The sequence below is a fragment of the Pagrus pagrus genome (genome assembly GCF_965226575.1).
Source record: "Pagrus pagrus genome assembly, chromosome: 16".
Lineage (NCBI taxonomy): Eukaryota > Metazoa > Chordata > Actinopteri > Spariformes > Sparidae > Pagrus > Pagrus pagrus.
In genome coordinates this window covers 28,906,713-28,919,570 of record NC_140200.1, presented here as the reverse complement: position 1 = coordinate 28,919,570, position 12,858 = coordinate 28,906,713, and the positions used below count along the sequence as shown (strand labels likewise).

At 39.8% G+C, this 12,858-nt stretch overlaps 1 protein-coding gene across 1 annotated transcript in view; it reads right to left on the bottom strand.

The window, feature by feature from the left end:
- Positions 1-6,858, bottom strand: part of lama4 (laminin, alpha 4) — a 71,237-nt gene extending 64,379 nt beyond the window's left edge. Inside the window, exon 1 of the mRNA XM_084377116.1 lies at positions 6,551-6,858. Within this exon, the coding sequence (XP_084233242.1) occupies positions 6,551-6,658 (108 nt within the window). The 5' untranslated portion in view covers positions 6,659-6,858. The remainder of the gene's footprint in view (positions 1-6,550) is intronic.
- Positions 6,859-12,858: the final 6,000 nt, after the last annotated feature.

The window sequence follows — 12,858 nt, the reverse complement described above, 5'->3', positions numbered from 1 at the left end:
CCTGACACACCACAAAAACTGCTCAGGAACGGCCTGAGGAACACAACAAAGAGCCCAAGGTGTTGACCTGGCAATCAATATCCGCACATGGCTAGTACTTTTTAACGGTTGACTAACTAAACTTACTTTTGATACTAATTATACTGTGTGCTCAAATGGAGGGGACACTGACCCACTGACTAATCATCACCATTAGGTCCGATCGGCAGCCAGCAAAAATACTGCAATAAAAGCTAGATCTTTTGGCTATAAACCATACAGTAAATCATTCAGTGACTGAGAAAGTAAATACCGGGAATTCCCATAACTTGGGTTTACTCTCATCTGCAGGCTAACAATATCCTATAAGTTTGTCTCATCTTGTTGCAGATACATGTTTCTTTGCAAAGAGTGCCACTGGTTTATATGCACTGGTGCACCTGGCTCTTAAAGGGAATGGGAGACAACACTCAGATTGGTTTGATTTATGTCCCACCCAAAACACACCCATGACTAATTCAGAGTCTAAATACCACCTCTTTGCACCTGCGCCAAACTTTGAATCCAGATTATCCACCGTTTAAGTAGCAAAATGGACTTGGGCACGCCCTTAACGCACTAGCGCGCTGCGCTTTAGACCATATGCTATATGCCATCTAAATAGGGCCCAAGCTAGTTACTAACAGCACAGAACTGAATCAACTTTTTTAGAAACTGGACAAAAATCAAGTTAATTTCATGTTTATTGTTCAAAGTGACATACAGTGTCTCAGTAGGCTTACAGACCTACAACATTAACTTTTCCAGAGGAAATTATGGTCATTATCAAGGTGAATATGTTATCATGGCTATACACAGTATGTGATTTCAGGAGATGCAAGGCGGGATGCCATCCCCCTTGTTGACAAAATGACCAAAACTCATTCACCTTGTTGACCTACCATCCGTTTAGTCGAAAATGTACTTTATATGTTCAGTCTAAAATTTACAGGCAGTTCAAAATCAGTCCAACTCATATCTTCTTGGTAATCAAGTAATCTGCTTTACTCACTAGGAATCACAAATCTTAGCCTGAATGACATACCTTAGTCAAGGCCAAACACATACTTATTTTTGTAATCTTTTTTTCGCCATTGTACACATAGCTATCGTGCTGTAAGTGCATAAAAAGTGTACTATGTGATGTGAAGCTATCTGTCTATATCTGAAAGGTAATATAATTTAATTTTATAATTCATTCTTTAAACTGCACCAACTTTATCCCCCCCCCCCCCCACACACACACACACAAACACACGCAAACAGCCCTTGAACATCTTTGAACATTTGAAGCAGCACCATTCAATGAGGCAGACAATAGCGCTTTGTTTGCAGCAGTCTGTAAGAACTCCATAGTTTGACCTCCTTGTTCCACCCAGTCAACTGAACAACACTGATGCTGTTCATCCAGAACAGGCAGAAGATGGAACATTCCATAGACTCCCAGCACTGTATGCTTACTTAAAGTATGACTCACATTTTCCTTTGATTTATTCACAGATGGGCTGTGAGACAAAGACATGCTGCTATAGCTGTCTAATGTGAAACATCCTGTGAACAGCAGCATTCGTCCCACAAGCCCTTTTCTTGTGGCTTCCCTGACCACCAGAGCACATACACTCATACCAGATCCATCCATCACGACCATATAAACAGTCACTGTATTAAACCGTCATGTAAACAAATCCTGAAAATACAGCTAATCATGCAAATGGGTTTGGTCCTCACAGATAAATGAGAAGAGTTTTGGCTCCAAATGGTCCAAGCCATTAGGATTATTAAACCACAAATTTATGGGAAACCACTTCTGAGCTAGTTACCATTTGTAAAGCCATGGTTCAGGCCCATTAGCTGTGTGACAGTTTGTGATGGGTCAAACAGCTGCAGTATGTATACACAGGGGAGCACAGGGCACGGGGTTGAGGGTTACAGGGAACTGTAGGGTTGAGGGTTAGAGGGAACTGTAGCATATGGTCTTGAGGTAGGACATGGACTCTTTAGACTCCTCTAAAGTTAAAGGAATGTATCTCAAGTTTACAACCCCATAGCTTGTGGAATAACCTTTTTTCAGCCCATGTTTGGATGACTCTTAAACATTTTGGGAAATAGACTTGAGTCAGAACGTTGTCTGAAGTTAGTAAATAATCTGTATGGAGTTGGAAAGTTGTATGGAGTGGAAATTCATTTAAACAAGAGGTATCTAATTTATTTAACCAGAGCTTAAAATTAAATGTAAAAACAACTCCTTATGGTTTAAGGGGCGTTGAAACAACTTTTTGATAAATTGCAGTTTCTCCATCGACCCAATATATTTCAGCTACAGTACATTGCTGAAAGAAGCGGATAAATCCACTCTGCACTTGCTGCCCAGCACCAAACAGTGGAACGACAAAGTTGGAGAGATGGAAACGGAGCATAAAGGAGAGGGAATATTGAATAGCATTGGTTTAGTATCTGCAAACACAACACATAATCAATGCTAATGCTGCTACTTACCTTCTGGGTGTGTAAATAGGCAACTATTTTGGACCACATAAGCCATACAAACTTTATAAGGTGTTGATATGTTGAAACCATGTAGAATCTAAGTACAAAAGTGAGTCAGGTTGCTTGTTTATATATAACAATGTCCAAAACATGACATGCATGCTTGCCTTTACATGAGTTAGCTTTGTGAAATGAAAATGCATGTCAAATTACCAGACTTTTCCCCCCAAAAAACACAAAGTTTACCTTGGCTACATTATATTTTGGTTTTGACAAACATGCTTGCTTGAATCACAATAGTTTTAAGTTTTCTCCCTGTCAAAAATGTAGGCTAGACATAGTTTTAATGTTTATATAAATATTGTTAACCTCTAGTAAACACCGCCTATTATTAGTTTACCCTGCCGGTTACCTCACTTTGAGAACCAATGGGTAAAAACCAAATACCCAATAAACAATTTTAGAGTTGTTGGTAGTCATAGTCTACTTTCATTATGGACATAGCTAGGCTACCCATTTCCTCCTTAGTTGTTAAACTAGACTTACTCTAACTTCCACGGACTTAGGGGTGATATCAATCTTCTCATCTTACTCTCAGAAACACAGCAAATAAGTGTATTTTGACAAATCTTTAAACTTATAAACTTATCATCACTTATCATTCTGAAGTGAATGCTAATTGCACAATGTAATGGCTGTGGAATAATAACACCATCTGCATTTGGTCAATTCCCTATAAAAATCGCTTTTACTATGCTTTTCAGTCTGCCGATGGGCTGGAAAAATGAAGGTCAAATTACAGCACTAAGGAAGCAAAACAGGAAGAGGCATTGTTTGCCTTGGTCGCTATCCCCAGGTAACAGTGGAACAACTGGAATAACTGTGGAAACTCTACACTGCAAAAGAAAAAGAACCCCTGTGCATTTCTTCTTTAATTATTTATTCAATACAATTTTCTATTTTTTAGAAATGATGGTGACTTAATCAGAAACTTTTATGTAAATTAAAACAACTGATATTTGCAGCTTTCTGCTATCTATGAGCATACTGAGTAATGTGATTTTTTTCTGCAGCTCTCACACTGTGCCCAATACAGTGGAGAACAAAGATGACATTCAACACGATACATAGCTTCTCTCTGTGTTTTCTTGTGAAGCAACCTCTTCTAATGCTCCGCTTGGGCTGGTTAGTATTTATCAGTGTATTTCCTGTGTGGAGACTGAAAACTAAAATCGCTTTCTGCGATACAGAGCCAAACAAATGGAGCTAGTATTAAGCAAAAAAACAGGACTTGGCTCTTTAGATGCGTGCTGTCTAAAGTCAACACACTCTAATCCTGTAGTGCCAAAATTGTGGCCATGCTCTCTCCATGCAGGGTGGGAAAGCTCTATGACAGAGAGTTAAATCTCTGGAATGTAGTTTTATAAAGATAACTTTTAAATGTGATTGTTCCTTCGCTTGTGTACTTGTGTGTGTTTTCATGTACAGTGCATCTACTCGCTGACAGTTTTCCCAGAATGGGAGATTTAAGTGGATTAAATGTTAAAGCTTGAAGGTTGGATCTCATTTCCGCTTTGCCTCCCAACTGGAGCTGGCTGCTGTGTATACTGCCCTTGAAGAGGGCTTCAGACACTGGATTTACTCATGCTAACTCCTCCAAACATCCTCAGGACACTACAGACCCTGGGTCATGAGAATCTCATCGTAAGTCAATAACTATAAGACAGACTGTCTGGCTGCAGAGGCGAGGCCTCTTCTCTAGGGACCCCCTACTCAAATAACTCAGACTTAGAAATGTACAACAAAAAATAAATGATGTAGTGATGTTTAAATTGCACTAATTTAGCATTGCCAGTTTTGGGGATTGGAAAAACCTCCACATTCTCTATGACATGTTTGACCTATAGCCCATTTTCCCAGGATGTTTCTTCATATGAATAAGCTCTAACCAAAGCATAGCTACTTAGATCTCTGTTGCCAAAAATGATGGCTTTCCAGTACAGTCCTAATGGGAAATTGGACAAAAATCAACTCCAAAATCATCCAAAGTAGCCGGCAAATAATGACAGCCAAATTGTTATGGAACATTTCTGTAAAAGGGTAAAGTTGTAGTTTAACTATGACCTGACATCGTGTTCTACGTATTTAAAGCTACAGGCAGCTAGCACATGTACTGATGACTAACATGACATCAAAACTGTACAAAAAGATTGTCAACCAATACATTTTATTAAGAAGCAAGAAATCAGGACACAATTTTGGGTAGATTCGTTGCAAACAAGTGTTACAAAATCACACAATCTGGAGAACAAGATGGTGCTGTAAAGTTCAGCATTAAGAATGGTTTCACTCAGACTGATATTGCTAGAAAATAATATCAATATTGGTCGACTGCAAAATACCACATTACATTCAATGGATTTTTTTCCACGTCCAATGCCAGCGTTCAAAAAATGAATAAGGTTAGGGACTAATTCGCCTATGGGGTGAAGTCTATGTAAAGATCACAGGTAGGTTAATGAAAAACCAAATGTCAAGTGCAGTTCTTTGACACAATGTGAACTCAAGTCTCCTGCATGAATGAGACCCTACACGCCCATGCAGCACTGTTACCTTACACCCTTACTTTCTGCCTTGCTACATTGAGGACACACTTCATTTAACAATAACAAAAATCTTGAAGTGCGGAATCATCCTATATCTACATATTACATAATACAGATTTTTTTAAAATACTGGGGTGGACAATAGATGACTCAGAAATGGGGCTCTCAGTGACCTCACTGAGGTTTATAAGAGTTACATTCTTCACTATGTGAATACTTCACCTTTGGCTACTGATGGTAGCAATAAGTTGTATTGCCACTATGGTGAAAAAAAAAAGAGAAAACGATTTACTTCTTGTGAAAACTTACATTGTATTGCATAATGCAAATGAATTCATTTTGAATTTCTTCAAAATGACAGTTGCATTGACACAACAAATTTGCCTTGAAAAGCTGTACTCTGTCAGATATGCAACTGAAGACAAGCAGTTGGGCTATCTGTTTACAGTGCAGACTAACCAACAGTGAGCTGAGAGGCAAAAAAAAGGACACAGTGATACTGATACCAAAATGTTGCTGTCTGCATCACACGAAATGCATGCAAGCACCATAACATCTAGTACATGCATGCTTTGTTTCCTGTGAATCCTTTTGTGTGAGTTCTCAATTTTAATCATGTGTAAAAGACAGATTTACTAGTAACTATTAAATTACCATATTGGGAGGCAGCATAACAGAATTGAAATAAAATGAAATGCAACCTTAAGTAGCATTAAAAATGGGTGTTTATACTGAAAATACTAAAACTGTAGTTTTAGTAGATCTAAACAGATTAATTGAAATAACAGAACTATAATTACAATTTTTGCTGAAATCTTGGTGCACAGTTGAAAATTTGGCCTCTGAGCCTAGATCTTTTGGAGGTAAAGTAAAACAAGGGAACATTTGCCAGTGGTCTTGGATGGCTTCTAATGCCCTACTGTTTATTGTGCTCTCTCCTTCTCTCTCACTTTCTCTGGAGTGTTGTTCAACATTTGGCACCTGGTTTCCATTAGGGAACTGTCAGGGAGGGGCAGGAGGGGCATGACAGTGGTGTAGACTGTAACTCAGAGCCCATGTGAGCTTTAGCCTTGGGGTGCCTCTCATGACACAAACACACATGTGTGAATGCAAAGCAGGACCATTGTGTAGTCCAGACAGTCACACAGAACATTTACATTAAGAGCATTTAGTAGATGCTTATGTCCAAAGCGACTTCCAATAAGTACATTTGTCACAAGAAAGAAACCACAACATATCACCATTGATAAGACGTCCTAAAATGGCTCTCCAGACAGCCAGAAGTAATCCCTCCCAAAACATTCACAAACCTGCCTAATCCTTCACCTTAACATTTCCATACATGATAATCAGCCTCCGAAAAAGTCATAAAGTAAACATAGCTTTGCTAGGGCTTGCTGTTTACCAGCCATAAAGAGATTAAAGCAAATCATACTTACTTTCAGCACCAACTGTTGCTGTTCCCCAAGCCTGGCGGCAGAAGCTGGGTAGACAATCCCTGGGAGGATGCAGAGAAGGCAGAGGCAGGACAAAGATTTAGCAGCCATATTTGTGTGTTTGCCAAGTGGAGCACTGATCAGTGTTTCCGTCAGTGTCTCCGTCAATGTCTCCTGGCTGTAGGAAACTATCTGGGCAACTCCTCTTGCTCTGCTGCTCCTGTTGGCTTCCCTGTTCCACTACTTCAACCTCCAGATGCGGCACTGCACCTAGTCCCAGCCCAGGCTGAGTGCTGTAAAACAAACTCGTGTGGACTTCCTCCCTTTCTCTCCCTCCCTCCCTGCTCTGATTCCACTCCCCTAGCGGACTTGCCTCTCCCCTGAGCCTGTGCCTAAATCACATACAGATGGGAAGGCTGGAAACTGAAGGAAAAGAGTGAGAGTGGGAGAGAGAGAGAGAGAGAGAGAGAAAGAACGACAGGCAGAGAGGCAAATGAGCAACAGAGGGCTTCTGTCTCTTGAGCAGAAGGCAGGCTTGAAGCAGACAGTGCAACCATCCAAACTGCACATCTCTCCTCTGACTGGCAGAGTCAGATTGAGTGTTAGCTCCCCATCTCAATTTGCAGGACCGGGACACCCTTTCACCTTGAGCTCAACAGGCAGCACTCCCCACTCCACTGTCCCCTCTCCCCTCCCCTATCTGTTTGCCAGGGTGGGTAGAGGGTCTAAGCTTCAACACTCACTCTGCACTTCACAGGCAGAAAAGAAACAGCTGCAACTCGCAGTCCCATACATGAGCTCTCTGTTTGTTTTTTCCAAGGTCAGACCATCAAAAGCTCCTAAATGTGAGGATATTATGTGAGGCTCTTCATGGGAAGAGCCAGAGTGTGACACTTACAGGACAAAGAACGTATTGTCATAGACTGAAAACAGTAGTTCCCTTAGATCTGAATTGCTGGACACTATGAAGGCCACCAACAAGTACTGTTGCTTATGTTGAAACCGATGCCTCTAAGCTGGCATGTTACACAGGTTAAAAGACAGTTGTGACTTCTCCACAAAGACCATGTTGTATGCAGTTCCAAATATGTCCAAGTTATGTGGTGCTGGCCCATAGGACCATGTGGTAGTTATATGTATCAAGTGACTAATAAACAGGTTGTCACATTCCAGTTATGTATAGCAAAGATGTCATCCACACAAGGCCTCGGGCAATGCTATATTTACTACTCCAAACAGAAGCAGGGTTATGGTATGATCCCAGTTTATGTTCTCTGGTTTCCTGTTTTATTTTGAAAATGTTGCCCTCTTGCGTCGTGTCTAGCTTTTCAGTTCCTCTTTCCAGTGTTTTTCTGTTCCTGCCTCACCTGTCCATTTCCCTCCACCTGGAACACTCCACCTGTTCCTCATCCCATCATTAGTGTGTCTGTATATAGTCTTTGTTCTCCCTCCATGTCTTCGTCAGTTAGTTCTGTTTCCGTCCGTGATGTCCCGTTCCTGTTTCCGTGCCCTTCCGTGTTGTTCCTTGTTCTTCCGACTTCGCCCGTGTCCTCCAGTGTCTCCTCGTGTTTCCCGTTTGGTATGTTTTTGGTTTTGGTTTCTTGTTTCTCTTTTGATTTGTACTTTGCTTTTGTTTGCACTTTGTGTTGGCTTTTTGTTGCTACTTTATTTTTGTCCTCGTGACTCATTTTGGTTTGTCTAGATTTCTCTGCTTTGTATTTCAGCTTTGTTCAGTAAAGCTCGATTTTTGTTTCCCTATCCAATCCTGCCTCACCCGTGTGCCTGCATTTGGGTCCTCATCTCTTGTAGCTTTAAATCATAACAGGTGTCAAAAATGTCAAAATGACTTCTTATCACTTTTTGTCAAAGAAAATATAAAGTATAATGTTACTACAGTTAATTTTCCCAATTTTCAAAAGAGGAATAAGACCATTATTGAATTATTGAAACAGCATTGAAGTGTTGCATTGAACATATACAAGCTGGTGTTATGGTGTGTTCCCACAAAAATCAACGTAAATTCAACGCAAAGTCAAACAAATTGATGTGTATGATGCAAAATGGTTAGTCAGCCAGCTTTGGAGGAGAGAGTCAGGTGCAGGGCCAGGCCTTATGGAAGAATAAACATCCAGAGTCACATTGTATTCTGCTCTGATCTGGAGCCAGTCACAGACGGAAAAAGAGAGCTCAGAGCATACCTCAGTTGCCGGATGCATATGTACTGTAATGTTGACTGTTGACTGGAGCTGGAGGAGAACTGTACTTCATGTCATTAGTGTAAAGATGAGAGGGGCAAAAGAGAAACAGAATCTCTGATGATTGCTGAGTTCACTGAGAGGCTCAATTGAATTCAAACACATAGATGCACACGGCCCCATTACGTGATGTTTCTCGCTATAGTTTATAGATAATGCACAGTTGTGTATTCTGGGATGAAAAAACACTCATACAGGTAATGTGAATCAACACAAATAAACTGTGGTCAAACTGTGGTGAGCACTGCAATGTGAAAATTTGCTTTGCGTTCTTTATGAACACACCACTGTGCTGCAAACCTCCTTAGTACACTACTGAATGAAGCAAATCGCAACCAAGTACTGCATATACTGTAACGTTGGTATGAGTCCTTTTTCCACTTTCAACAGGCCCACGCAAAATGTACGCAGTCTACCTTTAGTTATTTAAGATGTCTGTCCCTTAACAACATTTGGCATTAGGGAAAACCCAAGGTTGTGGGCTATTCCACTCAGGAAGTTGAAGTTAGCAGGCAAAAACAAGGAACAACAGAACAAGAAGGCACATGTAGGTAATTGATAATAATAACAAAAGCACTAATAATAATTTAATAATAATAATAATAATTGTAAATAAGATAAATAAGTGGGTATATATCAACATACACATATATGTAGTTAACCAGCTTCTATTGGGAAAGTGGAAAGTGTTGAACCTAGCTTGCTTACAGTAGCAGCATTCCACTGATATTTCTTTTTTTTTTCATGGTATTGCAAGACCTGTTCTGTAGTCAAGTTTCCAAATGTAACGCAAGAAAATCTCCAGCAAAAGAAAATGCTCTATTGCTAGTAATTGCATTTACACTTCAAAAGTGAAAAAAAAAGGAAAAAGCCCTATCTTGCTGAGCAAAACATGTTATAATTATAAATTTTTGTTGAGGAATGCAGGGTGATGCTAACTTCAGGGTTAGCCTAAAAAAGCTTCATCCCTGCCACTTTATTTAAGGGGTTGGCGGCATCAAGATAAACAGTTGATGGTGCTAATTCTGCAGTTGGGTGCCAGTAAACCATTGCAGAAGAAGATCATGCAAGTTAAAGCTAGAACAATGGAAAGCCATGTGTAAAATATGAGGGTACTGTAGAATTTATGCTTATGTCATGTATTTATTTGAGGAAGACTTCAACAATTTGTTTTCTTTAGATGGATAGATAACTTATTTGGAGTGGCAGCTTGAGCCATGTTCAAGCATCTATCAAAACTGCAATTTTTAATTGTACTATTCAATATTTGTACACCCTGCTGCTGTCTAGCAAAAAATACAGAAGTATCTTCTTTCTTCAGGCTGAGTTTCCTGAACTCCTGAACTCTACTGAACTTTTGTTTCTCCTGTTAAAAGTTTTTTTTTTCTTCAGTGTGACAAGTTTTTCCTAACTCAAATCAAACGTCTAAGGACAGAGGGTGTCATTCACTGTACAGATTGTAAAGCCCACTGAGGCAATATGATTCTGATCATCATTCTGATGATGATCTTCCACTCCAACATGAATAGTTTATTTTTCCGACTCAATTCTTATTCATTAATCATTTTGTATAGTTTTTTTTGTGTGTATGTAGCTTAGGGAATCTGTCTGAGAAACAGACAGAAATTTCATCAAACAATCTTATATTACATAGTGACAAATTAATCTTGAAACTGGAAGTCTGTTTCCATTTCACTTCGTCCGAATTTGTTATGATAGATTACATAAACTTTGACCTTTTGATAAGTGTAAACATGTCTTTGTGATTTAATTAGTTAAAAAAAAAAAACTTATGGCGTTTCCACAGTCTTATGTGCAAACTGAAAATGAACGTAAAAAAGGGGGTAAAAACCCTTAGTGGCAGCGCCATGCTGCCCCTGAACACAGTATATTGTCCAATATCTTAGAGTAAAATAATAAGTTGGTTAGCATTAGTTATCTTCTTCTATGGGGCCACTTGTGGCAGTGGCAAAGACCAGGCTGTAATGGGTAGTCATGTGACATCAGCACCCTGCACCATACCCCAGGATTTGATCAGTAAGTAGCCTAGGGAGTTCTTAAATCAGAGATAGCAACAGCTAATGACATCAACCCTCAGGTGATTTACTGTCAGTCTGTCTCTTGTCTTAACTTAAATGAATTCTTTACTTCCAGTTTGAAAGGTCAAGGCATTCCAAGCAACTCCGTGAAACGGTTATTGAAAAGTATAAGTCGGGATGGATACAAAAACACTTCCAAATCACTGAACATCCCCGGGAGTTCAGTTAAGGAGTAGAAACTAGTGTGGGAGGTAACCAAGGCACCTTTGACTACTCTAAAGGAGTTAAAAGCTTCAGCAGCTGAGCTGGGAGAGACTCTGCATACAACAACTGTTGCACGGGTTCTTAACCAGACAAAGCTTTGAAGGAGAGTCACAAGGAGAAAATCACTGTTGAAGAACGCTCATTACATCTCGACTAGAGTTCACCCAAAGGCTTTTGGGAGACTCCAAGGTCAACTGGAAGAAGGTTCTTTGGTCTGATGAGACTAAAATGGAGCTTTTTGGCCATCAGACTAGACGCTGTGTTTGACGGACACGAACACTGTATGTCACCACAAACACACCATCCCCGCTGTAAAGCATGGTGGTGGCAGCATCATGCTGTGGGGATGCTTCTCCGCAGCAGGCCCTGGAAGGCTTGTAAAGGTAGAGGGTATAATGAATGCAGCAACATATTGGGAAATCCTGGACGACAACCTGATTCAGTCTGCAAGAGAACTGCAACTTGGGAGAAGATTTATTTTCCAGCAAGACAATGACCCGAAGCATACAGCAAAAGCTACACGGAAATGGTTTAAAGACAACAAAGTGAAGCCCAGACCTCAATCAAATAGAGAATTTGTGGCTGGACTTGAAAAGGGCTGTTCATGCAACTTCATAGAGCTTGAGCGTTTTTTTTTTTTTTTTGCAGTGTCCAGATGTGCAAGCCTGATTGAGACATATCAACACAGACTCAATACTATGATTATGGCCAAAGGTGCGCTCACTTATTTTACATTATATATTTTTAATTAATTGACATTACTTTGCTGAAATCTGTTTTCACTTTGAAATTAAATAGTTTTTTATATAATTATTAAAAATATAATTCTTTTGTTTTATAGATTTTTCGTATATTGACCTTGATTCAATTTATAAAAACAATAAAACTGGAAAACAATTTATGTACATTTTTTATCTGTTCTAATTGTAACTTAAAGGGATATTTTCAATTATTTTTTCATTTTTTAATACTCTTATCAACATGGGAGAGGACAAATATGCTTGCTTTATGCAAATGTATGTTTATTATTATTGCAACAATCCAAAACAATGACAAATACTGTCCAGAATATTCTTCAGAATAACCTAAAAGGTACTGCATGCTCAAAAAATATGCTGAAAGCACAACATGGCAAAGTGTGCATTAGACTGCGTTAGGCTACTGGAACAGGAACAAGACCTATTGGAAGACATTCATGGATTGTAACAGAGAATATGGAACTACTGGATTGCTACTTCACGTGTAACCCCAGAGATAGGAGTTACATGCAGTGGATGTGGGACGTATGGATACGTATGGATACTTTGAAACCCAATATCTAGACTGACAAAGAAATAACTTCTAGCTCAGTGTTCCAACATCCGCAATCTTAAACTGCTATCACAACTAGAGATTGATGAGGTACAACAAACATGCTACAGCAAGGGGGAGCCAGGACGACAGGTCAGGGGGGATATATCACCATCCCCACACTCTAAGATTGGGTGCCAAGCCCCAGTAACAACAAGCCCCAACATGCTTAACATGAGGGCAGCTGACCTGAGATTGAAGATCATGACCAAGCTGGAAACCTGGAACCTCCAATGCCACCTACCATGGCTAGGGTGTGAACTACTGCAGGATGTGAATGCAGCACTAAACACCATACCTACTGAGTCCACGACCGAAACAACAGGCTGATATACACCACAGCAACATTCATTCTTGAGATGCTTGGCAACAAAATGAACAACAGACAAAAAACAGGATCCTC